Source organism: Lepidochelys kempii, chromosome 7 (genome assembly GCF_965140285.1).
Source record: "Lepidochelys kempii isolate rLepKem1 chromosome 7, rLepKem1.hap1, whole genome shotgun sequence".
Classification (NCBI taxonomy): domain Eukaryota; kingdom Metazoa; phylum Chordata; order Testudines; family Cheloniidae; genus Lepidochelys; species Lepidochelys kempii.
Window position 1 is genome coordinate 102,270,734 of NC_136386.1, and position 24,513 is coordinate 102,295,246.

At 39.1% G+C, this 24,513-nt stretch overlaps 1 protein-coding gene across 2 annotated transcripts in view; it reads right to left on the reverse strand.

Moving 5' to 3' along the window:
- The window catches only part of DOCK1 (dedicator of cytokinesis 1), a 551,011-nt gene that overhangs the window by 2,406 nt on the left and 524,092 nt on the right, over window positions 1-24,513 (reverse strand). For both annotated transcript variants that reach the window (XM_073354059.2, XM_073354058.2), the window contains exons 50-51: window positions 15,871-16,024; window positions 10,007-10,152 (exon numbers count right to left, since the gene is read on the reverse strand). In XM_073354059.2, coding sequence (XP_073210160.1) covers window positions 10,007-10,152; window positions 15,871-16,024 — 300 coding nt within the window. The remainder of the gene's footprint in view (window positions 1-10,006; window positions 10,153-15,870; window positions 16,025-24,513) is intronic.

Genomic DNA, 24,513 nt, shown 5'->3' on the forward strand with positions numbered 1-24,513 from the left:
ATTGGCTATGAAATCATTACAGCTTTTCAATCACTGCACTGGAAGTTATACTGCAGTGTTACACCCACTAAGTATTGTTTTTCGGTTCAAATCATCCTTCCCCTGCTGGTGAAGACAAGACCCACCTTTGCTTTTGTGGTTTCTCAGCTATTTCCTATTCTTTTTGCCGTTTACACTCATTTTATATGCCCCCCGTTTCCTTAACCCATTCTTGTTATACTTTATTAGATTGCTATCCGACACGCTTCCAAACAAATGGTTATAAAAACGTTAGCCACATACTAATACTTTAAATTACAATACACACTGTGAGTTTGCCAAGTTTCTTGATCACTGCCATGGGAACAATTCAAATGTTTGAAATAGCTTAGCCTTTTATTGCATGTACTGTACATGGAATCTTGATATTGGGGTTTCATTTCTACTTCACACGGTTCCATTTATAGATTGGTTTAGTTACTAGAATTCATTGTAAATAAGACCTTATTTTTATTAGAAGGCAGTTCATTATTTCTAAATCATAGTTACACACTCATGCTATTATGAGAACATCATGGATAGACCATGTGAAATTACATTATTTGAAAAGAAGCCGTATGTTGAGATACAAAAACCTAGTGGTTCTAGATGACTCCCTGCCATTTCACATAATTCCCTCCATTCATTTGGGGCAGGGTAAGCCCTAGAGCTATGCTTGATATGTCTGCTCATATTGAAACATTCAATTTACTTATTGAGAGCCAGCAGAAATGTCAGGGAGTAGAGGAAAAGTACTTCTAAGGTAATTTAAGGTCCATTTCATGGCTATATTTTAAGACAGCAGCAAACAGAGTTAAACACAGGGCTTGAAGTATTTACCAGCCCTCTATTAGCCATAGGCAGATACAAAAGATGAGGGAGGGTCTACATACTGGCTGAAACCCAGAAACAAGGAATGACTGGTTGTGAAACCTAGCTCCCTACACAAGCTAGGAAGGGTACTGGATTCCTGCTAAAGCACCGTTCTTGGATCCTAACTCAAGAGAAATGTCTTTCATATCAGTCTCTGCCTGTTAGGTGTCAAATCTGAAGCCTCATCTCCTCTTTCTGGCTGCTGGAGGAGTGGAGCTCTCTCTCAGGTATTCAGTGGTGATTTGGCATACAAAGTCTTTGTTCCTATAGTCCTGCCCGAGCCTCCTGGCTGCCGCAAAAGGAGGTAGATGGCATTTCTCCCCTACACATATGAGGAATTTCATATGCACAGTCCAGATAAAATTTACAATATGTCTTTCCAGGGAATAGCTAGATTGTTCAGTAAAGCTTTTATTCTATAAACAGCATTGCTGCATTAGTTATATGATTAATTAAAATAATGCTTGGAGCAACATTCATTTTCAGTATTTGTCTCACAAATGATGTATAATTTGCTCCTGATTTACATTCAAATACAGTTCTCAGTGACCTCTGTATCAGAAGATCAAGTCAACATACTATTTAATGCGAAGAACACACAGGTTCAATTAGAATTAATTTTTGGTTAAACATGAAACTTTTTTTTTTAAAATTGGGATTTTTTTCTGTTTTGCTAGTAACTTTCAGTTTCCAGGTCTGACGGTCTGAAGCTTTAAGTTTATTCACTCCTATCCGGCCAAAATTTTTGAACGTAGGTGTCTAAAGTTAGGCTCCTGAAGCCATACCTAGGCACTTGAATAAAAGTGGCTTGATTATTAGAAGGACTCAAATTCCACTGGGATCTGCAGATCTTAGCACTTTTGAAAAACAGGGCAGTTCTATTGAAGTACTTAAATATGGATTTAAGAACCTGATGTTAGAGATCCAGTTTTGAAAATTTTGGCAACATTACTCTATAGCTATAAAATGAACACTTAATGGCCCAGACCATCAGACACAGAAACTGCAGATCACTAGTAAAACATTAAAAAAAAATCCCAAACCAAAAGATTTTAATTTCCTACTAACAAAATAAACTGTATATCCTTTCTGAAAAACTTTATGGAACGTCACAAAAAATGACTTAATATTTCTTAGTATATTTTCCTCACAGGCATTTTAACTTCATATTTGTCATAAAGGAAAACTACTTTAACTTTATTGATCACATAACTTACAAAGAGCCATTTTGAATTAAATTAACTTTAAACTGGCAGTAATTGGCAATTTTACAGATCAAAGTCCTTAATCAAACCAGTGGGTTTTTTCGTATTATCATCACTCATAGAAATCAAATGATCAATTATCATAAAATAGAGTTGAAGACATAATAGGGAAGAGCATATATTGAAAACACAATGAGGATGGGCTAAATATACTAGCCATAAAAAACATGCATATTATGTGAAAGCGGTCACATCCTGCAAGTAAATTAGCCAGAAAAGAAACAACAGAGATAGGTGGATAATTAATATAATTGAATTTACAAATTCCATTATAATGTGGGCTAAATTTAGCACTCATTCATTTATATAAGCTACCATTGAATATATTAGTAGAACACTGAATGATGCCAAGGCAGCACTATTAAGAATTCAAATCAGACAGACAAAACTTAACAGCCAATATGAATTGGTACAAAAACAAATTTGGTCACTACTCTAAGAGCTTACCAGTCTTTTCTTTTACTCAGCTACAGTATAAATGATGGCAAAATGAAACTGGGAAAATGATCACTACACTCACAACAGTGATATCACCAGTACTCAAAACAATTCCACATAGAACATTTCTGAAATACAAGATCAAATTTCCCTGTATTTACATTTAATTAAAGGTGCTCTACCGAGTTCATGTTTATGTTTCAGTGGTAATAGTGAGTCCTTCAATTCTTGGAGATTGCTTTTCTTTCTGAGATAAAGATAGAGTCTGCCAGTGCACATTAGAACCTATTTTCGGCAGATTCCCTGACTCACATGTACCTCAGGAGAAACTGGAACCTTATAAAAAGGCACATCTGGAAAATACAAGCATTTTGTCCTTTCCATTTCAAATATTAAATTGCTCCCATTTGTTTGGTTTTCCCCTGTGCAAAAAGGAGTAATCAAATTTAAAAATCTCTCCTTTCTCCTCACTCTCTTGTAGAAATAGAGCACAAAACATCGTATACACAGAAAATAAGAATTAAAAAAGACAAAAAAAATTCTTAATCTACAGAAAAGAAGAATATGATGAGTGAAGGGTTTTTGTCGCTCAGAAAGCAGTATAAAACAAACAAACTGAATTCTGCAACGAAACCTTGTGGAACCGTAAAAGAGAAGAGTTCCTGTATTCTTATTTTATTGGAGTTGAATAGCAAGATATATGGTTAGCTTCTAAGATCTGATCAGGAATACTTCACTTTTCAGAATTAACTGATTTACTTAATAAACCATAAATTGTGTGAATGAAAAGTAATCAGGACATAAGCTACATAGTGTTGTGCAACAATTTTCCAGCACTGTTGTCAAAAATTCATTATCTTCTTTTACTATTATTTTTACAGTCGCGCTGAGTCACACAATCCATAAACAGCAGCATGTTTCTTATTTATCTATAGAAACAAATGACACATAGCAAAAATTCATCAGGATATAATACTCACATAATTAAAATGTGACAATGTGCCAAATCTTCAGCTGGTATAAGTCTGTATAGCTCCACTGATTTCAATTGAGCTACACCAATTTACACCAGTTGAATATTTGGCCTAATATCTGTAAGTCTGTTACGTTTAAAATACTGTACTGTATAGTGCTGATTTGGCCATTAAGTCATTAAGAAGATTATATTGTCTCAGCTAGGTGAAAACACACAAAAAATGGTTACTTACCTGTACAGTTGTTGTTGTTCTTTGAGATGCATCATACACATATACAGTCTACTGCGGGTGTACGTGCACCCAATCACGCACTCAAGTGGGAGACTTTTGCCAGCATGTGCCTTCACTAGCCTCATATGCTGAGCCAAGAGTATAAAGGGGCATGATCACTGCTTTCCTCTCCATTCCTTCGTACTGCCAGAAGCTAATACTCAAAATAGTGGGGAAAGTGGTAGGGTCATAGAATATGCATAACACATCTTGAAGGTGATTGCGGTTTGTTTTTTTTCCTTTGAGTGATTGTGCAGATATACATTCCACTGCAGGTGACTCGCCAGCAGTTTCCTAACAGGTAGTGGAACGTTGAATTATTTGGAGACTGCAACACTGTCTTGATGAAGTGGGCATCATTTTAGGAAACTTGAGTGATAGCGTAGTGTCTGGAAAAGGCACTGATGTCCATGTTGTTGTTTTGGAAACGTCCAATACAGGAATGTTGCTCAAAAAAGCTGAAGAGGAGTGAGCCCAAATAAAGTGAGCCATTATCTTTGATGGAGGAGAGACCTTAGCAAGATTGTAGCAAAGCTTGAGGAAGTCTGACATCCAATGTGAAATATGCTGCACTGTAACAGGTTGTCATTTGATCCTTTCAGCATAGATTACAAAGAGTCTAGGAGAGGATCTGTGTGGTCCAGGTAAAATGCCAAAGCCCTGCAAACATCCAAAGTTTGAGGTTTTTCTTCAGCCTTGGAAGAGAATACTGGGAGGGTGAATTGTCTCATTTAGGTGCAATGCTGATGCCACCTTAAGACGTGGCCTAAAACAGACCTTGTTTTTGTGAAAAAGTTAGCTGATCCTCCTGCACAAAGTGCCTGAGCCTCTGGGAATCTCCTCACAGGGATAATCACTACTAAGAATTCTGTTTTCATTGACAACAGCAACAGAGATGTTGTCATTAAAGGTTTAAAAGGGAGGACAGTACTATCGATCAAGCAGGTCAATACTAAATTCAGGTCCCATGAAGGTACTGGATTGGACACAGGAGGGCACATGTTAAGAAGTCTCTTTAAAAATCTGGAAACCAAGGGATGCAAAAAAATAGGTAACCTATCCAATGAAAGGTGTATGGCAGAGAGGATGCAAGGTGGATGCACACTGACCTGGCAGAGAGACCAGAGGATTTCATATGCATAGGGGTAGTAGCTAGTAAAGTATATATCTCATCTCTGTACAGTCTGGGAATAAATGGTGAGATTCCACCCAGTCCGAAAACCTTTTCCATTTCATTGCATATGTGGCTCTAGAGGAATCCTTTCTGCTGTTCACCAAAATGGCCTGGATATCTTGGGAGCAGAGTGTCTCTTCATTGGTCCAACAGGAAGGTGAGGTTTATGGCTGTAAGGTGGGAGACTGAGTTGGAATGTAGAGACATGACTTGGTCTCGAGACAGGAAATCCTCAACCAAGGGTAAAACAACAGGTGGCTAAATGGAGAGTTGATTTAGGTCCATAACCTATACTGTCTTGGCCAGGCAGGCACTACAAAGATTAAGCTTGTCTTGTCATTCACCCTCAGAATGAAAGTGACTGGAGGAAATGCATACAGCAGATTTCTCCATTATGAGAGGAGAAAAGCATTTGTCATGGAACGTGGGCTGTGACCTGCCCTGGAGCAGAATCTCTTGCATCTGCCGTTCAGATTGGTTGCAAAAGAGGTCTTTTACCAGGTATCCCCACAGTTGGCAGATCTGGTGCAGAATGTTTCTTCTTATTGACTATTCAGAAGGTCTATGAAGTTCCTGCTGAGGGAATCCACAACAGCGTTCCTCACTCCTGGAAGGTTAAAAGCTTTTAGTGAGATATTGTTCTTTATACAAAAGCTCAACAAATGGATTGCTACCTGGCACAGCTGATATGACCTTACACCTCCCTGCTTGTTCAGCTAAAACAAAACTATGGTATTGTCTGCGAGAACTTGAACCACTCGATCCCCTGTGGTTGATCTCTCAGGCCCAATGAATAGCTCAAAGCTCTAGCACATTTATATAGAATGAAACATCCTGAGGATTCTGAAGTGCTTAAGCCTTAAATTGACCCAGATAAGCCCCCCCAGGCTTTGGTGAACATGTCTGTTACAACAGTCACAGTTGATTCCAGCAGAAAAGGAACCCCTTTGCATATAGTCTCAGGATCCAACAACCAATCCGGGGATTGAAGCAGCTGTGGAAGTACGCAAATCAGCATGTCCAGAGAACATCTGCTTGGAAGATGTACTGAGTGAAGCCAGGCCTGCAGACTTCTGAGGTGAAACCTGGCATGCTGTCATATACATGGATGAGGCTGGTATAGGAGAAGGTGACTCCTCCTAGATTGAGATTCTGATGCAGATCTAGATGCTCTTGGAACAGTTCAAGATGCCCAATAAGGCTCAGGAGGGTATTCCAATCTTTGTATTGCCCATGGTAGTGGGTACCTTACTGGAGACTCTTTTGTAAGGATACTGTTCAAGTTCCCTGGTCCAGGTGTCTCTAGAACGTGACCTGTATGGAGAGCTGAAGGACCATGGAGGAAACATAGATCTGTCGTGGTCAGAGTCTGAAGAGGAGAAGATATAGCTCTCCTAGTGAATGGAAGAGCAGCTCCAGATGGTGTTAGTGGAGGTTTTGGTGGGGTCCTAAAGGTGTTTGGAAGGCAGAAGGCAAGAGCTGCTGTTGAGGGCTGCATGGAAGATGCAGGAAGAACCAAGGGGACAATGAAGCAAGTGATGTTGATGATGCTGATGCACTCAAGGTTAATGCAGTCAGTGCCAGATGATGATGTATAAGAGAGTCTGGCAGAGAGAAACACAGAAGGTCCTTTGCTACAAGGAAAGCCTATGCTATAGACAGCCCTGAAATTGGAGGCAAGTATTCCTTTGCCATACACAAGGTATGAGCACGTGTGCTAGTTCTTCACTTTCCCCTAGTTCTTTTCAAAAGCCTGGTGAAACAAACAGATCCTGTAACGTGCCCTGAAAGTCAGCTATTCTGAGCTATTTCAGGCCAGGGGTAGGAGGACATTTCAAAACTCCAGGGCTATTATGGAGACTGCTCTGCCAGCAGCCCATTCTGTTGAAAGGGATGTAGCATCAGGGCCCCTGCAGTGAATCTCAGAGAGAAAGAATCTCTCAGGTAAGCTAATGCAGGCCATTTAGGGCTTTACAGGTGAAAATGAACTCCTAGAGTCAGATCCTCGGCTGATGTAAATTGTCATAGCTCCACTGAAGTCAATAAAGCTATGACAACCTACATCAACTGAGGATCTGCCCCTGATACTTAACTCAGCTTCCAGCTAATCTCACCTGGTTTTCTATGGCTAAATGAGGACAGCACACAGTAAAACCTTCTTATAATCATTTTCTTCACATACAAGGAATAAAATAATCTGCAATGCAACATACAAACATGCAAACACTGGATTACTTCACTATAAACAGATTTTAACTATATACAAAACGGATTCCAGTCCAAATGTTACTGATGCATCAGAATCTCAAAAAGTCAAAATAAATGTTATCGTCATCATTAACAAATGTTTTGTTTTCATTCTTTTATTATGCACCGCCACTTCCTTCTTTGCCATACTCTTTGTCAAGTTCTGTATCTGCTGCTGGATTGATGGAAATCTTCTCATAAAAACTATTATCCTGTGAATAGTAAGTATTATAGCCAATATTTATAAATGTAAGTGCTCCTTTGTCTATTTAATTTGAGTTTCCCTTTTGACTGTGAATGCTAAAGAGGCAGTTATTTTGTATGCGAAGATGTACACGAACCTGTGAAGGAGGACAACAGCCTAGAGGAATGCCTTGATGTAATAATAATCCTTGCAAGAGTCCAAGGATTCTTTTTCATGTTCATGTATATTATTCAGAATTTTTGTAGCAGAACAAATCACACAATGCAAGAATGAATATGTATATAGATATTCTAGTTAATATTTTAAAAATTACAACGAACAAGATAACAATCAAAACATTATAGTTAGAAGATTATTGGAATAAAAAGACTTAAGCAAGGTAGTTTAACAATGGATTCCAAATAATCTAAACATAAAAAAATAAAAATCTCAAGCACCATAAATGATTATTGGCAGCAGTTAGACCTAAAGTACTCAGAACGATATGCCCATTTCTTGATACATTTGTCAATGTACCTTTTTCTGTTCGCTGAAGCTTTTTCATGTTTGACTTCAAGGCAACCAGTATTGAGCCAAGTACTTAATTCTAACACAGTGAGATCTTTCCCATTCTGTAGTATCATTTTTAAAGCAATTGGGATAATATTATCTCCAGAACTTTTCAATGGTTTGTCCTTATTGATGCTAAGAATAGATAATTTAAAACTAATCCGTTTACTAGACAGATAATCAAGACGGTTATTTATTTATGAAATACCATAGCCTGTAACCATAAATTGTGGGGGTTCAGTCATAAAAGTTATAAGAGCATACCTGACTGGTCATCTTCATGCTCTACATCAGTCTTCACATTTTGCTTTTGATAATTTCACTGGGGTCCAAGTACAAAGTGTAATAAATGCAATCATTGCTATAAAATTGTATGAATTACATTAAATTACATTGTATGAATTTCTTAAATTATATGAAATATAATCCCGCTAGTTTTGTGTCAAATCTGTTTTCAAATCTACCTCACAGACTTTGTCACTGTTCATTCACCCGGATTCTTGGCTCTTGAAGAGTTTATGAAGTCTAGATGAAGAGCCAAACACTCAGTTGTTGTCTTATAAAATTTCAGGAGCTTATTATCTAAGGATTTAGAACATATTTTTGATTAACTTTTCAGGTTGTGTTCAAATCCTGAGCTCCCTCAGAAACTGGTTGTCAGGGATCTGGACATTTTGGCAAACTAGAGTAAAAGACAGAAAACATTCTGGAGGACTGTAAAAAATGTGTAAAACCACAAAGTCTCAATGAAGCACAGTGTTATGATACCCATTTTAAAGATAAAAAAACTGAGGCAAAATGTTAAGTGAATTGTCCTAGATCACTCAGCAAGTCAGTGGCAAAGTCTCAGAATAGAACCCTTACCTTATTACTCTCAGACCTGTGCTTTAGCTATTATGGCATGTTTCTTTCCTGTTTGTACTTGAATAAATTCCAAGTCCACAGAATTGTCCACAGAATTGATGATCATATTAAATTAGCTTTGCGGTTGAGGCACAAGACAGGGAATCAGAAAATCTGGGTTCTATTTCCAGAATTACCACAGACTTCATGCATGACCTTTGGGAAGTCACTCAGGGCCTGATTTTCAGAAGTGGAGAGTATGAACAACTCCAGTTGCTCAGCCCGTCTCAAAAATCTGGCCTGTAGTGACTTGTAAACCACATTCTTCATCTATAAAAATAGGGAACTTTCCACCTAACTTTTCTTCCAGACTTGATCAAGTTTCACTTAACTTTTTTAAAAACAAATTATTTGAAGAATAAATTTCAGAATTATTTTTTTAACTCAGACAAATCTGTGCATATCTCTGATAAGCAAACTGAAAAATTATCATTAGGAATTTGAACAGGGAAACATTCCTGCATAAAACTGTATATCTCTTTTCTAAAAAGTTACACATTTAAAAGGCCAAATGATAGCCTTCTCCAAAAGTGCTGAAGATTTTTTGAAAACCAAAATATTTTTAATAGCTGCACTATATTCTAGTGACTTTTGGAAAATAAGAAAGCTGAAAAAGTATCTTCCCCTGCCTGAATCTGAAAAATATGTTTATGATGAAAAATGTTTCAGGGATCTGCTCCTTTCAGGGGGCAACTGTGGTTGCCTATATAGGAAATGACACAGAACTCAAAAATGTAAAGCTGTCAGAAATATACTTAATTTTTTCTCCTGAAATAGAATTGTATAAGAGTATAAAAACTAATTTGCTGCTGAGACTACATCCTGTCACTTTAAGCTCCCTTGCTAACACATTTAACAGTGTTTTGCTTTATATTTAGTTCTCCAGAATGAATCTAACTTTATTACAAGTCATTTAGAATGAGCCACTACATTCCTTCACGCCCTGATTAAGACACTGTTCTGTAGTAGTAGAAATCATTTGGAGGCATACATGTCTGCTATCAGCATTACATAGAACTTTATGTTCTTGGCCAGTATAATGTTGCAAATAAACTAGCAGAAAATCATTTGTACCTCTAAGACTTACCCTTTGATGTGCAGCGGGGGGTGTTGTAGGGCTAATCAATTCTTGATTTTCCATGAGATTTCCATAATCTGCAATGCTACCTTTGAGAGGCAAAGGAGGAGGAATGTCTGCCATTTCCAAACTAGACACCCCATTCAGCTCCAGATCTGTAAAAATTAACATTTCTTTAAGCCTCTGGATCACTTAAATCAATCTTAAGATGCAGAATGTTTCTTCAGGCATTAATGCTATGATAGAGATAGTGCCCATGCATCCATTTGTTCACTCTTCATTTCATAGACTGTATAATTATTTGCTGCTCATGGAACAATAGCTTTTAAATTAAAAAAAAGAAAAGAAAAAGAAACTGCTGGAATCATGAAAGTAAGGATCACTGTGTCAGGGTAGGTCAAATTTTAAGTGTACCGTCTGTATCAACACTACAAGGTCTCTCACTGTTTAATAAAAAAGGAAATTGTACAACATTGTCCCTTGTCTCAGATTTCACTCGCTGATATTCACAGATCATTTAAAACAAATAAAATTTTCTCAGCTGTAACCTCTGAGTCTATGGGTTGTACAGTATTGAAAATGTGATGTGAGTAATTTTCCAAAGTATACACAGAACATAACAGAGCAAAGCTTTATTTACTTTTCTACTTTTAGAAATTTAGACTTTTAAAAATTAAATGCACTAAAGAAATCCATAAATAACCACAAATCTCTATTGAAAACTTTCAAAATCCAGAGCACCATAAGAACATAAAAATGGCCATACTGGGTCAGACTAAATGTCCATCTAGCCCAGTATCCTGTCTTCCGACAGTGACCAATGCCAGGTGCCCCAGAGGGAATGAACAGAACAGGTAATCATCAAGCGATCCATCCCATTGTCGCTTATTCCCAGCTTCTGGCAAAATTATATAATATTATATTATATATTATATAAAATTATGAGTCATTAGTTGTTTAAATAACCAACATTATAAACCTAGAGTATATACAACAAATTTTTTTTTAATTTACTCACAGAAGGTAGAGAACAATCATTAACAGGGTGAAATTTACCCTAGTGAAGATGATCAGAACTAGGCCTAAGCAGGAGTTAACTTCTATTTAAGTCTTGTTTTGAAGGCCTAAGTGGTGTATAGGTCTTGTGCTGGCCCTTCTCACAGGTAAATTTCACCCACAGGAACATATTCAGCCATTCTTCTACAGGCAAATCTTCCACTGGTTTAAGCGAGAGCTCTGCCAGAGGAATGAGCACTGATAAAGCCCTTCTTATAATACATCATTTTGTTTATAAATTGCGGAAACCGTTTTCACTTAAAGGCTGATTTTTCTTGAGCAGGTGGAGGGTTTGTTTACACAGATTCTTTTTTAATGCAGAATATTTGGCAATATTCTCACTGTCTCTCTTTTCTGGTTTTCCCAAATGGCCTACCTTACTATTTTCTTCACTAGTACAACTTTAGCTTCAACACAGTTGTATTCATTTATCACTGAAATCTCTTTGTCATTTCATCTCTATTTAGTCCATTCAGTCTACATCAGCTAAAAAAATATCCCTCATCCATCACTTTCAAATTCTTCCAATGGCCTCTTCAACTCGAAACTTGTAATTTCCTTCAAGGACCTGAGCAATTCTATGGCTGCCTGCTTCACTGTTCCCATATCTGTCTACTTCTTCCTGAATGAATTCTGCCTCACTTCTCCCATTGTTTCCTTTTCTCTCATTCTTATCCTTCCTTTCATTCTGTTCCCTACACTTGGAACGGCTTCCCACATCCAAAAGTAGCAGGCATCCCACCACCTCTTCTTACAAACCCCTCAAAACCCACTTTCTACAAAGCCCACACATACTTAAACACATCATCAGACTATAGCATTACCCACTCATTACCAAAAAAATTAATGCTTCAAACAGGTTTCTCAGATTGCCCAGGGTGCTTGGTCTTGTGTGTCTATTTAGACATTTGAGCTCCTGATGGGAAAGACGGTCTCTTCATGGTAAAAATCAAGTTCCATAACACTCATACTCCATGTGTCTTCTTAACAACAACATTTAATACAAAAAACCAGTAATAAATTAAATAAAATGATACTTCTACAGTGATTTAATGAAACATTTGGAGAACTTTGGCAGAAGTAAGATTTGTGTGTGTATGCAGTTTTGATGTGTCTGTTTTTCCTTTGGTTGATGTTCTTCCATATTTAACTTAAACTAGCTACATGTACATGTTTAACCCTAACTGTAGTTTTTGAGAGGAACATTTCAAAACCTTCACATTTAATCATACATTCTAGAGAGAGTTAAATAGTATTTTATTATGTCTAAATAAACATCTTAAAGTGGGAGATTTATGCCTTTTAACAGAGAAATATAAGTGTACTAAAGACTCCTCCTAGGTATATTAAATGATAGCATAGTACATGTTAAATATTAAATATTGTGGATAGAAGATAAAAGGTCAAAATTTTGAGGTCAGTGAGAATGGTGAAATTCCAGTGACTATAACAGAACTCAACCATTGTAACTGAGAGCAGAATATTACTTATAAAATGTCAATGTACACAACTGTAATCCCTGAGTTAGCGAGACACAAAACTAACATATTCATACAATTTAAGTTTAAGAAACACTTTGCTTAATGAAGCACACACATATTTTTACTTAGATTAACATAAAAATAGCAGTTTATCGTTTCAGTGCTCTCACAGAAGAGCTAATTCTTAAAGGTGAGGAAAACAATCAATTAAATTAAATACCAAATTTACTTTGATTAGAAAATGAAACTTTTGCGTAAACAGAGCACACATGTACCCCTCAATAAAATAGATGCCTTTGATGTTTACATTATTTTTAGTAGCTATAATTGTATTTCAAACTCTTAATTCATTTGATTTTAATTTCTGGTCAAGTTATTTATACAGGAATTACTGGTAAAATATTTTAGTGTATTTGCTAAAAGTATGAGAAGACCTGGCTCTCTGTTTCTTTAGGGCCAAATCTACTTCCCCATGCTCAGCCTGTGAATCTCAGATAGGCACTGGGGAGATCCATGGAAGAGGTAGAAAAGGAATCTTTTCCTCAAACAAAGGAGCAGCAGAGGAGATGACCTGTGGAGACAACTTCATTTTAATAGATGGAATAGCCTTGACAATTCCTAGTGGCCCCCAACCATGGCTGGAATTGCATAATAGATTTTATTCCAGCCACATCCCTGCTCCTCTTCCAAATAACACTTTCCCCCTGTAGTATCTGAGTTACCACTGTGTAGGGGGTATGCACCTCTTACCTGGCCTCCCCAAAGCCTGGACGCACCAGTTCCATTGCCAGATAGCTTTGCATACTTACAGAGAAGGAGCAGGATACGTCCCAAAGTGAAGGGCTTTGATACATACAGTATTTGCAACACACTCTATTTTTCATTTAAAATCAAAGTTCAAATTTAGCTGAGGACCAAACCCAGCACTTCACTTAGCAGACCATTAACATATATAAAATAAGTATCTGACCTGAATGGCAGTCACAAGTATGTCCAAAAGTCACCTTACTGCAGCAAAAAGTTATTTAAACAAAACCACATCATTTCACTGCTACGATTTGGGGAGGAACTGTTTGCCTCAATATTGTATGTCTATTTGTGATATCCCAAAGACAATGTACCCCCTACCAATCTCCTCTCCCAAAGCCTAAATTCATCTTGATTTCTGAACATTTAAGTGTAAATAAGTCTAATTTAAATTTCTTTTTGCTACAATTGTGCAGGGTACTGGTGCAGGTCATCTGAGATGACCATCATCCAATGTTGTCTGTGTATCCCTTAATTTTATTTACTATATGCCATTGGGAATAATTCTCAACTGGCAGGGATCAACAAGATGACTTAAGTCTTTTTCATCTCTACCTTCTTTGATTCTGTGGAACAGATTATCAAATTGTACTTTTCATTCTCCTAGATAGTCAAGAAGCAAGCACTATTCTCATAGCTCAATATAAGATTAACTCTTTTTAGCCAGCTTGCTTCACAAAAAATTATCTATTATCCTGGAATTCTTTAAAAATGTTAGAGCTATAATTCTTTGAATGATTAAGGTCAAGGCTCTGTGTACTCTGTAGCAAGCTGCACCTAAATAATGCAGCAAAGTCCTAGAGTCCGCAGCAATCTGGTAGAAATATTCTCAAAACTATGTGATAGCTTCAGAAACATTTTTAAAATGGAGGTTTTTATTAAATATGAAAACAAATAAATAATTAGCATAGTAGCCCCTGTGAAATGTAATTCAGATTATGTTATGTTTCCAAATTTTCAGTTTTCAATGTGCAAGACTGTCATTTTTGGATTGCTGAAAATTAATTTATATTAGTCAGAATTGTTGTTTCAGCCTCACTGGAAACTGAGGAAGGCAACACTTGATTTACACTTGATTCACCTTTTTGAAGTTATCTTTCCAACCAGGATGTGTAGAAACAACCCAAACAAACAAGCCTCCCTCTCCCTCAGATTCTGTAACACACTTCTGCTACACACAGTGAATTCTGTTGATACAATTATGTGGAATACAGGAATCTTGGATTATGGTTTATAAATTTGCTGTGTGTCAACATTCTTTCCAATAAGTTTTGCTTATTTAAAAATAAAATATCAAAGAAAACAAATAAAGCAAATGTGAACTTGCCAGATCTGTAATTTTTGTTATCTGTAATAGAAGTTAGGCACATGCATAAAAAAGGACTTATTTCCTAAATGTTGTTTCTTTATTAGTTTAGTGCCCAGTGAGATTTTTAGCTAAGTGTCAACAGCTGGAAACTTTGCAAGGCAATTTGTGGAAGCTAACTTTGTACACAAAATGGGAGTTGTACTCCATTCAGTTATGTAATACGAGTTCTTGAAGACTGAATCCAATCTATGAAAGTTTACAGAAGAATTCACTGAGAAATGCAGGGAAAAGACAAGCTATTCTGTCTTGTAGCTACTACACACACAAGGAAAGTCCATCTCAGGTACTAACTACAGTAGCTGGAGATTGTTCCTTCAACCTTTGCACTCTACAGAAGCCAGCACAGCATGAATCTTTAGGCACTTATAAAACAATAATATTTTTAAAAAATGACACTGTGAAATGGAGCAGAAAACTTATTTCTTTAAGCAATTTTTCTTGTTTTAGTAAAAAGTCAAAAATAGTTTTTGTCACTTGACAAACACAAGAGGTGTACCATAGCACAGGCCTAAGGAGCAAATTCCTTACTATAGTATGTATCTGCAAGCTACATCTTATGGTCAGTGGCAGTAAAACTCACAGAGAGAACTTGGAGCATGCTGGTGAGAATCTTTGGGAACAGATGTTGATGAAATATTTGACTGTAACACTTATAAATTGCCTGAAATGCTTTGCAGGATTAAGGCCTGCCTGTGTGTGTGTTAGGAAAAATACCACTTTTTTTTTTAAACATGTACACAGTGGTAGAGAAGATGGTATTAAATGAAAGTAATCAAAACTCCAGCCACTGAACTTTTTACACCAAATCTCTAAAAAGATTTGAGAAATACAGCCACGAGAGAGAGAGTCAGTTAACAATATTCCCATTATTTTAAATTAATTCTTATATTAAAACGTGTAAGAAATGTAAACATGACCAAGTGATCAAGTCACAGAAATCATCATCTGTAATAATATAGCTTAAACAACCATACACCTGTTAACTCCCAAAAATACACTTATACCTCATGATGTGAATGTACACATTGGATTATCCTCTTGTTGATCTGACTTAAGTGGTTCAGTTGATTCTGAAACATTTCAGAGTAAGGAGGCTGAAATGTAATTCATTCTGCACAAAATATTTTAGGAACAAAGTTTCATTAAAAAAAAAAACTTACTGGACGGTAAATTGAAAGGAAGTTTGGTCCTTGGAGTGATTGGAGGTGGTGTTGACTGAGAAGCTGGAGATGACGGAGAGACAGAAAAACGTCTTTCACTTGCAATGACATTGATAACTTGGCTCTTTGGTCTTTGTGGTCTCAGTGGACTGATCTGCATTAGGACAAAAATGTGATGGTTTCACCATAATGTGTCACATAGCCTGAGCAGAAACACACATTATTACAGCACAGCAGGTTACATTTTAAAGAAAAGCACTTCTTATTGAGCTGTTATCTTGTGATAAGTAAGACATTTCCTTAGATCTAGAATGTAATATTGCAATGATAAGATACATGTTTTAGATTTAATGAGTATTGTACTGAGCAAAATCGTGGGTTTCCCTTTCCTGCACAGGTTTTTATGAACTAGAGCATGTAGTCTGGCAATGTTTAATTTTTTGTTCAATGTTTGGAGTTCTTCCTGGTCTTTGGTGACTATACTCTGATATTCAACAACTTCCATCATAGTAAAAAATCTGTTATAAACTAAAGAACACTTAAAAATCAAAAGTCAGGGATGCAGAATAGGTAGTTAAACACATTGCCTTTTCCTCACTCTAGCAGTCAAACGTGTATTGTTTTATTTAACGTATACTTTTAAATGAAATTACAGTAAAAAAATAGCCTGAAGTCCTCGATACTAGCAACAAATGCACTGAGACAGCCTAGTTGCCACGACGAAGCACAGTTAAGCTCAGTTTCTTGCAAATAATTTTTTCTTTGAAAATGTTTCTTCCGTCCATCCACTGTCTTAGATGTTAAATTAGTCCTCTTTCTCCAAAACCCCCAAAATCACTCAAAATTGAATGCATCCAGGGTGTTCAGATATACACAGTAGCCCCAGACTGATACATTGGCATACTACTTTCAGTTCCATAACCTACAAATCTCTCCTTACAACTTGTGTCTTCCAGAATTAGGGATTCCCTCCAAGACCTTTTCCACTCTGCTTATCCAGAACAACTTGTCCAGTTCTGGAAGCACAGTTCTCTGGGATCCAAAACACTCAGCTTGACTCCAGATTGTGTCACTCAGGTTTCCTTTATTTGGCATACAGCAACACTAAGCTAAGTTGATAAGCCTCAAATGCAGGGTTGTGGATGCAGAGTAAATCACAGCTCCAAAGTTACACAGAAACCCTCTCCCTTTGCATACATTTACACGTCATTGCATTTCCTACACATTACATCACATATTTTTGAATTAGCTTGGTTATTTTGCAGGAAACAATTCCTATGCATAGGGACCTACCAAATTCACAGCCATGAAAAACACGTCACGGACTGTGAAATCTGGTCTCCCCCTGTGAAATCTGGTCTTTTGTGTGCTTTTACCCTACGGATTTCATGGGAGAGACCAGTGTTTCTCAAATTGGGGGTCCTGGCCCAAAAAGGAGTTGCAGGGGGGTCACAAGGTTATTTTAGGGGGATTGAAGTATTGCCATCCTTACTTCTGCACTGCCCTCAGAGCTGGGTGGCCGGAGAATGGCGGCTGTTGACTGGACACCCAGCTCTGAAGGCAGCGCCCTGCCAGAAGTAGCACAGAAGTAAGGGTGGCAATTCCATACCATGCCACCGTTACTTCTGCGCTGCTGCTGCTGCTGCTGGCAGTGGCTCTGCCTTCAGAGCTGGGCTCCCGGCCAGCAGCCCCCACTCTCCACCTGCCCAGCTCTGAAGGCAGCACCACCACCTGCAGCAGTTGAGAAGTAAGGGTAGCAGTACTGCTAGTACCCCCAAACTCCTTTTTCGATCAGGACCCCTACAATTACAACATTTCAGACTTAAATAGCTGAACTAATGAAATTTATGATTTTTAAAATCCTCTGACCGTGAAATTGACCAAAATGGACTGTGAATTTTGTAGGGCCCTACTTATACAGCATGCTCTGTCTATGCATTGTCCACATTTGACCTATTCCTTAGCTGATCTCTACAGTCCTAACTGTCCATTGTTATTCTTCTTCAAAGTAAATGGTTCCCTGGGAGCTCTCCTTCTTAGCTTGCTTGGACATTCTGTTTTTTTCAAACTCATAATCTATTTACCTCTCTGATGGGGTGGACTAGGCCCAGAGGCCCCCTGCTGGAGGTCTGAGGGTCCTACCACACCCCGTCCCAGAGAGGAGCAGAAGAGAAGTCCTCCAAGCAGCCTCTGTGGTTGTGCGGAAACAGCCAATGAGGGAGGCTGAAGGGAGCAGCCAATCAGGGCCCAGCAGGCTCACATAAAAAGAGTTGCAGGGCTGGAGTCATCCGTTGCTGCCTGGAGCTAGAGGAGAGACAACTGTGTTCCTGGCTGGCTGAAAGAGCAGCACGACCATGGACAGCTCAGTGTTGGCAGGGCCTGGGGGAGCAAGAGAGAGCTCCTGGTTGGCTGCTGGGGCTGAGTAAGGACTGAGGCCAGGTTAGGCTGCAGAAAGACAGTGTCTTTAGGGAGGAAACCTGGGGGTACAGGCCATAGCAGGGCTGGGACAAGTTAAAGACTGTATACCCCAGAAGAGATTTGTTCTGTTTCACATACATGTGTGAAACTTGGCCAGAGGCTGAGTCACTGAAAACCCATCCGAGAAACCCACCAACAGGGGTCACCACAAATCAGAGACTGCAGGCACATGCACTCAACCAGTGTGTGCTCGTGAGAGGTGGGTGCCGCCCTATTAGGATCTCCCTAATTCTATCTTTCAAGGAATGATGCCTCCTTCCAGGTGTTAATTACTCCTATCAGGTCAGGCCTCAGCTGCAAAGGACTTTCTTGTTCTTAGACTCATAGACTTTAAGGTCAGAAGGAGCCATCATGATCATCTAGTCCAGTGGTTCTCAAACTGTGGGTTGGGACTCCAAAGTGGGTGGTGACGCCATTTAAATGGGGTTGCCGGGGTGGCATTAGACTTGCTGGGGTGGAAGCCGAAGCCTGTGCCCCACCGCCTGGGGCCAAAGTCCGAGCTCCACCACCAAGGGTTGAAGCCAAAGCCCAAGGGCTTCAACCCTGGGTGGTGGGGCATAGGTTACAGGCTGGAGCCCTTGGGCTTTGGCCCCCCCACCTGAGGTGGTGGGGCTCTGGCTTTGGCGGGGCTCGGGCGGGCTCAGGCTTCGGTCCCCCGTCCTGGGGTCATGAAGTAATTTTTGTTGTCAGAAGGGGATCGCGATGCAATGGAGTTTGAGAACCCCTGATCTAGTCTGATCTCCTGCCAGAACTGCAGGCCACAGAACCTCACTCATCCATTCCTGTAATAGACCCATAACCTCTGGCTGAGTTACTGACATCCCCGAATTATGGTTTTGAGACTTCTTGCCAATAATCTCACCATGTCTCTCTTATCTGAACTGTTGTCTCAAACTTTATCTTGGTCTTTTTTGCCTATATGAGGGTCTGAGAATAGAGCAAATCATCTCATATGTGAGTAATGTTATTCTTTTGAGCTCTTAGCCCATGTCTATGTGAGAAAGTCACACAGGTTTAAATAAAAGCATGATTTAAACTGATTTAGTTAAAACAGTGGGACAGTTTTGTTGACACTCTTATTTCACTATAACTGTGGCCTATTTTTGCAATATGGCCTAATTATCCTCTTTCTCTGACTGGATCTTGATGGTGGCTAACACCTTCTTCCCCATGGTTTCAAACAGGTCAGAGGGGGAGAATCTCTCCTGCTTCTCTGGTTCAAGTTTTTCATGATCCAAAGCCAAGCTCCCCTTCTTTGAAGGATGATGACATTCATGGAAGGATATGAGGATCTTTATCACTTTTGTGCTATTCATCCCTTTAATTCTTCCAAACTACAGCTGGAAAGGAAGTGGAGGACAACATCTTTAAAACAGCCCAGTTCTTCCTCTTGGGAAGAATAGTTTCAAAGATAAAACGTCCTTGCCAAATTACAGCTTAAGAACCAGTGATGGAACCTTGAAACTTTTCCCTTCCAACCTTGTAGAGGTGTCTCTGGAAGAGACGCAGCTGATGTGGAGGAAGCAGAGGTCCCAAACTCCAGGCCTTTTTCTCTGACATTGTGAGGGTCCACAGGCTGGGAGCAATCGTGGTAGAGCTCCCTTTCTGTGGCTCCTGAAAGGGTCTGCTTCTACAGACAAAAGATAGTTCAGTGGCTAGGGTGCTAGCCTGGGATTAAGGAGACCAGTATTCAATTTCCTGTTCTGCTACAAGCTTCCACTGTGGGCTAGTCTCTCTGTGCCTCAGTTCCCTATCTGTAAAATGGCAGGAAATAGTACCTTGCAGGAGTGTTGTGAGGATAAGTATATTAAAGATGTGAGGTACTCAGATACTACAATAATGAGAGCCAGGTAAGCAAGTAACATATCTAGGGAGCCCCTCTTGGTCTTCAGCTTTCTCCATTTGGCCTGCTTGTCCTGATAGGTGATAGAGAGAATGGTTTTGCCCTTAGGAGAGAGAAGGGAGAATTTTTTTCCTTGCTGATGTCCCAAAACCAGCCTTAAAAGGTGTGGTTGCAGCTCTGCTTGTACCCCTGGAGACAGAGAAACTGGTACAAAGATAGGAGGGGTGTGGGGTAAGTGCTGGAGCCACCTGGACAAGTCTGAACTGCCTCAAATATTTCTGAGTAGAGAGGTGCAGTCCAATTGTGTCAATGTGCAGGACAGCTCAGGATTCAGAAAGAATGATTAAGGCAGATAAATGACAGTGATGGCTATATTTGGCTATTTGCAAATATCATTCAGTGTATACAATGGCTCAGCTCCGTACTGGCAAATATATCTGGAAAATATGATTTGACAAAGAAGAAACCATACGTCCTTGCAAAATAACTGACCTTTTCTTTTAAGACAGAGCAGGTTAATGTCATTTTAAATGAAAACTGATTTCCCTTTCACCAGTGTAAGGAAAGCAAATACGGTGAAGTTAAGCCCACCCTTTTAGAAGATGGATAGGTTGATTCAATTAGCTAAATGGAGATCTGCTCTCTGAAGACGGAAAATTCTGCTTGGAAGTATCTTAATATGAATAATTTAGTTGTCAAGAGTCCTAAATGGCAACACCAACATGTAGCCAAATGAAGACTACTACTATTTTGCTCAGGCTGTGCTCACTTTGAGAGACTTCTGGCTATTTCTCTGCAAAAGTGAGCTAAGACCTAGGCCACTTGTCTCCATTATGTACCCTAATTAAAAGTGTAAATGCCTGTATTCTCATGCAAGACTGCATCATATATAAAGCTTTTTTTCCCTCTTCTCATATTGACCTAAGGTTTTTTATTCTTCTCATCGCTTTCCCTTTCTAATCTTTCTTCTCTCTCAATAATTGCTCCCATTCTCAGTTTGTCTTTTACATATTGTGTTAGGAAGGAGCTCTCTATTAGGTCCATAACCTCTTTACTTGATGTTGTGTGCTTGTGTTTGTTTGGTAATTGAAATGTCCCAACAGAGCTGGTCTGCCCACTCCATAATCCTCTTTCAATTCTCTGTCATAATCTCTTCAATGAGATACTCCTAATCAGACAGAAAAACAGCCAACTCCTTTCTGCAGTTTACTCCCTTTGCTATCTTTAATTTTGAGTTCTAATGTTTCAGCCCCATCCATTGTTAAAAATACCTTCCATATACCAATCATAATAAAAAAAGGGAATTTTTTACTCTCAGTAGATGGTAGAACATGGAGTAGTAGCCTGAAGCTAAGAAAAGAAAAATGTAAACAATATACTATATAAGGGGGAAAATGGAGGTTATTTGCCAGGAGTAATTCTGTTTTCTGCAGTTGCTGCCTCCACAGACATAGTAGGAGTTGTGTGCCTAGCCTCAAAATATTTTTTTACAGTAATGAGCACTTAGGCCTGGTCTACACTAGAAAATTAAGTCGACATACCTCAAATCCATACCCCCTCAGTGGCATAGTTAAACTGACCTAGCCCCCAATGGTGCAGCTGTGCTGCTGTAGCTTTTGAAGTATAGAGAAGCCCTAAGAAGGCATACACAGTCACTCTGAGAATGAGACATTTGGAGTAAATCTAAGTACCGCCTTATCTTTGTGGAAAAAGGTAAAAGTTAGGTTGGCCTTAAAGCACTGTACGTCTGAGACCTTTCTGGCAGAGATGATGACAACTAAGAATGAAACATTCTGAGAGAGTGCATACAGGTTTTTATGAGTTCAGAAGTTTGGTTAAATTCAAATCCCAAGGTCCAACAGACTCTCACGTAGAGGGCATCTGTTTTTAAGAACTTTTAAATTACATTCTGATCCTTTTCTCAGAGACAAGGTAGATAGAAAAAGCAGAGAAGTAAAAGTTAGTAGTTGCTAGGGATAGCTGTGATTTCAGAGTCAAAAGAAAGTCCAACATAATTGGAATTAGACAAGAAACAAGGCCAAGGTGCCTCTCTCCAGCAGAAACCTTTTCGAGTTCCATTTGACAGCATATCACCTCCTGTTGAAAGGCATTCTGGACTCCAACAGGACTGCCTCAATCTCTGTAGACAAGCACAGGAAGTGCCTTAGAAGCACAGCAGCCATGCTACCAGGTGAGATTATCTGATGGGATTAGAGTTCTTGACTTGGGGAAGAGATTCGTAGATTAGAAGGCCAGAAGGAACAATTACGATTATCTAGTCTGACCTCTTGTATAGTACAGGCTGGCCACAGGACTTCCCTGAATTAATTTATGTTTGAACTAAAGCATATCTTTTAGAAAAATATTCTATCTTGATTTAAAGATTTCCATTGATGGTGAATCTTGATCTATAAAAAGGACCAGAAGCTCTGAGAATGAGGACTGCAATATCTAGACCAGCGCAAGTATAACCAACCTGGATCCGTCCTCTCCAATATTCGGCAGTGCTCTTGGGATGAGAGGCCATAAAAGGAAGACATAAAAAAATCTATTTCCCTCACTGTTAACTTAATAAATGTGCAGACTGCCATTTAAATCCATCCCTGTGCCTATCATTGACCTGTGTGCGCTAATCGAACTTCCTATCTATCCCCTGTAAGCATTTCTAAGGTGCCCATCACCTGTTTCCACACTTCATTGAGACTTACCTTTGCCCCTATCAACCTTTCCTTATCCCTTCTCGGCAGGATGCATGATGCCTCATCCATTGCCGTAGCCAATGCAGAGCAACTGTGCAGACACCAGGGGATCAGACTCTTCCTCTGCAGCTGCCAGCAGAGCTCCTCATGTGTAGATGTGAACATATACACCCTCTGAGCTATCAAGGTGTGGGGCCCCTGAATTCACTCAATGTACAGACCAGCAGACTGTGAATGCTGGTGAATTCTACCTACGAAATATATCAGATGTGTGTTGACACATGCTCCATCCTAAGAGCTGAGACTAGGCCATCAATGTTTGATAGTGTCTGCAGCTATGAAATGAACTCATAAATCATGCATAATCACGCATAAAGAATGAAAAAAGATATTCCAAAATTTGCAGCAGTCACTTAACCCATGTTGTTGTCACCCAGAAAACAGCAAGTAAAATAAAGTAAATTGCTGTTATATACTGACAATTATTATTTATCTAATAATTATACAATGTTCATCACTGAGCATCTCCATGACTAGATGATAAGGACCTTTGGTATGTACTAGTTTAAAAATGAAAAAATCCACTCTAAGGATTCCAAATTGAAATCAATAGCAACAGCCAAGACAGGCTGCTGATTCCAACAGCTAACATATGTCAGTGCAATAGTGATCTATCTGAGATATGTCAAATGCAGTGCTTAGATTCAGTCAAAATATGACTATGAAAAGACCCTAATATTCACACAGTTGACTGCACTGTGCCAAACAGATGAGGCACATTGGAAATTTATGCAAAATGTGTCTTCTGGTTGAGAAGAGGCTACGAAAACTTCTCCTGCTTGATCTGGTAGAGAGAATCTCCCTTTTAACAAACCTAGGGCTTGACCCAAAACCAACTGAAGACAATGGAAAAACTCTAATTTCAATAGTCTTTGTGCCACACCCATGGAGAGCACAAGGATTCTGATTTAAGTTTTTGCTGAGGTCTGTTCAGGGCGCACACAACAAAACTCCTGCTAACAGGGAAGTTTGCTCTAGTAGTCATGACACAGACTAACACAGAGAAGAGACCATTACATGTATTTCTTGAGGACAAAGTTTTAAACCAATAACATCAAAATAGATGCCCCTCCTGAGCTTCCAAGGCTATGGTGACTACTCTAGCAAAAAACAGATTAATTTTCAATTTAAAAATAAAACTTCAGTATTTAAATAAACCAGTGGGGTGGCCCTGGTAAATTGGAATATTTGCAAAGAAGGGTGGGGTTCAACTAAGAGATACACTATAATGAATATCTTTACATACTGCCACCAGTGAATTGATGAAAATGTATACATGTTTTTGTTAAAAATGGCTTTCCAAAAATTACTTCTGGGGGAATTCTGTGCCACTGTGCAATGCAGAATGGGGGTTGCCACTAGGGGCTGCTGGACCTGTCAGAGCCCAGCTCACAAACAGAAGACACTGTTGGTGGGAGGGGGATGGAGCTGGAGGGCTCCAGGCAGCTACAGGTCCCGGCATGCCCTGAAAGGAGGAGGCAGAGTGCAGGAAACTCCACACAAGCCCAGGACCCAGCATCAGGCTGTTTCTCTGTCTGTATTCCTGGGCTCTGGGAATGTCTG